Source organism: Hemiscyllium ocellatum, chromosome 19 (assembly GCF_020745735.1).
Source record: "Hemiscyllium ocellatum isolate sHemOce1 chromosome 19, sHemOce1.pat.X.cur, whole genome shotgun sequence".
Lineage (NCBI taxonomy): Eukaryota > Metazoa > Chordata > Chondrichthyes > Orectolobiformes > Hemiscylliidae > Hemiscyllium > Hemiscyllium ocellatum.
Window position 1 is genome coordinate 5,346,908 of NC_083419.1, and position 6,000 is coordinate 5,352,907.

The 6,000-nt window shown below is 46.4% G+C and overlaps 1 protein-coding gene across 3 annotated transcripts in view; it reads right to left on the bottom strand.

Moving 5' to 3' along the window:
• The window catches only part of mdm2 (MDM2 proto-oncogene), a 52,693-nt gene extending 51,159 nt beyond the window's left edge, over positions 1–1,534 (bottom strand). For 2 of the 3 annotated variants that reach the window (XR_009645712.1, XM_060839620.1), the window contains exons 1-3: positions 1,258–1,534; positions 755–855; positions 542–616 (exon numbers count right to left, since the gene is read on the bottom strand). Coding sequence is in view for 2 of the 3 variants with exons in the window: in XM_060839620.1 (XP_060695603.1) it covers positions 542–616; positions 755–820 (141 nt within the window). In the remaining variant the exon portion in view is untranslated. The remainder of the gene's footprint in view (positions 1–541; positions 617–754; positions 856–1,257) is intronic. The other variant, XM_060839619.1, reaches the window with a different exon arrangement.
• Between the last annotated feature and the right edge of the window lie 4,466 nt (positions 1,535–6,000).

The following is a 6,000-nucleotide window of genomic DNA, read 5'->3' on the forward strand; positions in this document are numbered from 1 at the left end:
CACAAAATCTAGTCAGTCAATTGCTGGGATTTTGATGTACACAAAGGTGATGTGGAGCATAGTGACGTAGATCATAGTGACAAGAGAAGGCAACGTGGTCATTTCAGCCTAACCCACCATACAATAAGATGACAGCTGATCTGATTTTAACATCAACTCTATATTCCAGCTTACCTGCAATCTTTCAACCCCTTGGTATCTAAAGTAAGTAACTGGTTGTGGGACATTTTAGCACATTTCAAGAAATAATATACTAAACAATTACCAGAACACTGGGGAGAATGCTGATGCTCTCCTTTGAAATGTCATGGGAACGTTTACAGCCAGCTGAGAAGCCAGACACTTCAGCATTTCCTCAGTACAGCACCGAGGGTCAGCCTTGATTTTCTACCCAATCTTCTGGCATGCGTTTTGAATTCTTAAACGTGACTCAAAGAGAGAGCTAGCTTTGAATGATAGTTGACTTTTGTTCAAGAAGTTCAGCAGACACAAACAGCCAAATATCACCCACAGAATAAAGCTACCTGAATGATTGACTAACCTCCTTTATTGTGAAGGTTTCACTTCGTGCTCCAGCAAAGTGCAGCAACTTAAGTAAGAGTGGCTTGGGTTTCACCTAAAACAAATTTCCAGAAGGGGAGTTAAAAGAAAACATTTTCTGAGACATTAAATATATTTAGAAAGAACTGTATAATATTTTTTGATAATCTGCACAGAATTTACAAAAGCTGCAGAATTCAATACAGAAACCCACTTGACAGTCCTGATCTGGATCATCTTGTGAAGTGCCCAGGCAGTTTGTCGATCCGTTCGTTGCCATATTTCTAGTTTTCCTTTTAAGCGAAGACGTGTCCTCTGGAGACAAAAACAAACACACTCGTTTTAAAACCGAGGCACCGTGTTAAGCCGAACTCCACTCCTTCAGACAATATGCCGAGGCTTTTAAATCCAATCCCGACCAAGGCAGGAACTGGGCGAAGGGCATGTCAGGGCGACTCCCCTTTCCCGGAGGTTTCGCCGCCTCGACATGTCCGAGCATGACTCCACCGAAAAGATTAGCTGCGACAACCCTGCGAGCTGAGGGCGGGATGGGGAAAGAGACTGACTCAGCGGAGGCTGTGCCCGGACATGTCCCGGAGACGAGGGAGGGGTGTAGCCCCGAACAAGGCGGGCGCAGAGGCTTTTCCGACCGTGTCCACTCGGACCGGAACAGAACAGACTAATTCCTGCCACAACCGAGAGCACCCGAACACTCACCCTCTTTCTCCCACCTCACCGAAATCTTCCCTCAGCGCGGTCAAGCGGACGCGTGCTCCCCGTCACAGGTCGTCGTTGGGCCTCCGAGGCCTAACAAGCGGCCTCGATTGACAAAGCACCTCCTCCTCCTGCGGGCGGAGGCTGGCTCGGAAGGAGCCTTAACCGCCAATAGTCAGCATCATCCGTGACTCTCCCTTCCCCCAAGGTCGGGGGGGAGGGGGATCGCGAGAGATGTTCCTCTTTGTTGCTCAGGGAGATGCCTCGAGGACTTGAGAGGGGGGCTTGGTTACCATGGGAACCCGGGCGCCAACGGCCGCGCGCTCGATTCAAATCAGGCAGGATTCCAAGCTGTAACCGCCTCGGAGGGATTCCCGCCGCTTGGTTGGAGAGGGGGGGTGGCGAAGAGATGAGATGGGGGGGGAAAGGGATGAGATGGTTGGGGGGGGGGGGGTGGGGGAAGAGATGAGATGGTGGGGGGGGTGGGGGAAGAGATGAGATGGTGGGGAGGATGAGATGGTGGGGAGGATGAGATGGTGGGGAGGATGAGATGAGATGGTGGGGGGGGGGAGAGATGAGATGGTGGGGGGAGATATGAGATGGATGGGGAGAGAGATGAGATGGGGGAGAGAGAGATGAGGCGGAGGGGGAGAACTATCTCCTACTCACCTCAGGATCCACGGGGGGGGGGGGAAGAGATGATGGTGGAGAGGTTTCGCCTCAGACACATGGAGGCGAAAAGATGATCCCCTGCTGCCTCTCAGAAATTATGAGCTTTTACCCCAGGATTTGGGGGGGGGGGGGGGTCAATTAGGTAAAAACAATGACTGCAGATTCTGGATTAGTGGTGCTGGAAAAGCACAGCAGATCAGGCAGCATCCGAGGAGCAGGAAAATCATGTTTCGGGCAAAAGCCCTTCATCAGGAATGGGGGGGGGGGTTTCAATTATTGAGGGGACACTGGCTCAAGATAGGGGGTGGGGGTGGGGGTGGGGGTGGTTTAAAAGAGATGTGAGAAGCAAGTTTTTCCTCACAAAGGGTGGAACATGCTGCCAGAATGAGATGGAGGAAGTAGACACAATAACAACAGCATTAAAGAATCACCTGGACAAATAGGAGGGGAACAGAGGCATACTGATCAGGTAAATGAAGAGAGTTTTAGAGGGGCAAAATGTGTCTGTACGGCATAGGGAAGGGCCGAAGGACTTGTTTCTGTGCTTTGGTATCTGGACCCAGAAATGGCTGGCCAAGACTCGGGGACTAGGTTAGAGTGTTGCTGGAAAAGCGCAGCAGGTCAGGCAGCATCCGAGGAGCAGGAAAATCGATGTTTCAGGCAAAAGCCCTTCATTAGGAATGCTATTTAAACTCCACACAGTGACCCAAGGCTGGAATTGACCTTGAGTCCCTAGCGTTGTGAGGCAGCAGTGCTACTCAGGGACACCTTCCACATGGCCAACAAACAGGTGAGTGACTGTACACCTATTGGAATTGTACCTATTGTGATGGAGTTACGTGAATAGAATGGAATTTTTTTTATTGTTATGTGTACTCTTACATGAAAAATACAATGAAAAGGTTTACAACTCACCCCACCACAGCACCTTTATCGATGACAGAAGTCACATGTAATCATTAAAGTGTAGAAATTAAAACAAATTATGGTTCAGTTAATGGCTCCTGGGCTCGGGGAAAGCCGATTTAAGGCACAATAGAAAACTCTGAAGATGCAGCTGGGATGTGATTGCTGTTCTGGGACAAATCTGAATTCAGATTTCTCCAGCTTCCTCATTTCCCCTCCCCCCACCTTGTCTCAGTCGGTTCCCTCAACTCAGCACCGCCCTCCTAACCTGCAATCCTCTTCCTGACCTCTCCGCCCCCACCCCACTCCGGCCTATCACCCTCACCTTGACCTCCTTCCACCTATCCCACCTCCATCGCCCCTCCCCCTAGTCCCTCCTCCCTACCTTTTATCTCAGCCTGCTTGGCTCTCTCTCTTATTCCTGATGAAGGGCTTGTGCTCGAAACGTCGAATTCTCTATTCCTGAGATGCTGCCTAACCTGCTGTGCTTTGACCAGCAACACATTTGCAGCTGTGATCTCCAGCATCTGCAGACCTCATTTTTTACACAAATCTGCCATGTCAGGCTGTTGGAATATTGGCTGGAAACTTCTGTCAACAGAGTGCTGGCCAAGACTACCACTCCTGGACAATTCATCCTGCAGATAGTTGGAATACCTGGAATCTGAAGGCAAAGAAGGCCTCCACAACTTGGATGAGACATCCACCTCGGGACATGACTGCCACACCAGGAGACTGCCACGCTATACCGAGACCGCTGCTTCCCCTTCAGGTGTCTGGGCCTAGCTGCAGTCCTGGAGCCTCAGCCTAGCCATTGCATTTGAGCCAGGGAGTGAGCCAGGGAGTCAGCCTATGACCTGCACCCCACTTGGCAGGAGACCCCAGGCTGGGCTAGAATCGTGTCAGACTTGTCCTAGTGTTGCTGCCACTAGAGACATCCTCCTTCAACTGCCACTCTCCAGATTTAAAACAAAAGGCAAAAAAGAAAATGGAAAGAGCTAAAGAAAAAAGAGAAAGAAAGCTAATGGGAACAGACAAGCCCTGGGCTCATGCCACCCATTCCGCCGCCATATTAGGAAAAACGTTGTCCATATGGGAACTGTATCTGTGCTAAATGTACATATGGAGTTATCCCTATGGGAATTGTATCTGTGGGATGTACAAATGGAAAATGAGGGAATTGACACTGTTGGCATCAGTCTGCATTATTTTCTCATTCTCTTCAGCAGCTGATCTAAAAGGCACAATTGAACCTGCCTCATACTCTGTCGTGAAGGTGTAGTGCCTTCTTGGTGCTAAGGTAAGAGTTAAGGAGAGAGTTATTGAGCCTTCCCTGTGATACCTTATTTGAGGAGTGAGGACAATCTAAGTGGACATGTCTGGGCACAGCCTCCAGAGATTCAGCCCAGCTTGGGATGACACAGCTTTTCTTGTGCTAGTCAAATCTTAAGCAAAAACAGAAATTGTTGGAAAAGCTCAGCAGGTATGGCAGCATCTGTGGGGAGAAATCAGAGTTAATGTTTTGCGGTGTGTGACCCTGTCTCAGAATGGATCAAAATCAAGTAAATATGTCACTCAGGTCTCCTGTAAAGGGAGTCTCCTGCTTGCTTTCTGGTATTTCCTTTATAAGCTTGTTTTTAAAAGAAGCACTCCAATCCTTCAAAAGCAAAGTAAAATGGCTACAGCAACAACAATATTGCATCTGCAAAGAACACATATTGAATGGAGTCACCAAGATTGTAACCCTTTCAGAGAGAGGTAGCATATTGCCGTTTATGCAGGTATTAATAGGGTTTCGAACATGAATAATCAGGGAGAAATTGCCTAGAGTAAATAAGGATTTGCTCTCTTTCATTCTCTGAAAACTCCCTCATCAAAGTTTGAGTTTGAAAATCCCTGAAAGACTTCGTAGCCACCAATAGAGCGTTCTTAAAAGAGAAGTCTGAATTTTCTCCAGAAAGAAGGAATTCAACCCACCATAACAGATCCAGGGAAGTGCCTCAGCACCCAAAGATTATGTGGAAAATGACTGGTTGTAGAACAGTGTTTGGACAACCTGAAAATAATTATTATTTCTGACTTTAACTGTTGCCTGGCCAAAGATCCTTTGAGACCATTCTCAGCAAAACATGTGTGTTTTCCAGACTTGAAGGCGAGGTTTGTATGTGCATTGTGTTATTTTTCAAGAAACATTTCAAGGATGAATGTGTTTTATTGAGTAAGAAAGAAGTATTTTCGAATATCAAAATACAATGTTCATCTGCATCCACAATATTTTCAGATTTTTAAAAATGCTCAGACCAGCACTGCCCAAGAGAGACAATTGGATGAGTCGGGGAAATAGACTGAAAAGATGGATGGAAAACCTTGCTACTTCTTAATTAGTTTAATAAGCACATTTTCTTTTCATCACCTTTCATGTGAATGCAAAGTATAATCATATGAGGGGATTAAAACAATAAACAAAAAAAATTGTCAAGTTTTATTGAATAAAGTTGCTGTGAAGCTCTGTAGGTCATAAGAACTTACATATTTGCAAGGAGGTTGCAATAACTAAAAACAGCAGACATTTAAGAGTCATAAAGATGTACAGCACAGAAATAGACCCTTCTTCCAACTGATCTATGTTGACCAGATATTGTAAATTAATCTAGTCCCATTTGCTAGGACTTGGCCCATAACCTTCTAAACTGTTTCCACACTGTAAGTAATCTAATCTAAACCCTTCCTATTCATATCCCCATCCACATGCCTTTTAAATGTTGAAATTGTATCAGTCTCCACCACTTCATCTGGTAACTCATTTCCATACATGCACCAAACTTTGCGTGAAAAAGTTGCCCCTAAAGTCCCTTTTAAATCATTCCCTTCTCACCATAAACCTATGCCCTCTAATTTTGGATGCCCCCATCCCAGGGGAAAGACCTTATCTATTTATCCTGTCTATGCTCCTCATGATTTTATAAACCTCTATATGGTCATCCCTCAGCTTCCAGTGCCCCAGCCTATTCAGTCTCCCTATAGCTAAAATCCTCCAACCCCGGCAACATCCTTGTAACTCTTTTCTGAACCCTTTCAAATCTCAACATTCTTCCTATAGGAGCGTGCTTGTTTGAAATTCTTCCCAAAGTAATACTCAAGTGGAATATATTTACGAACTTATCGTCC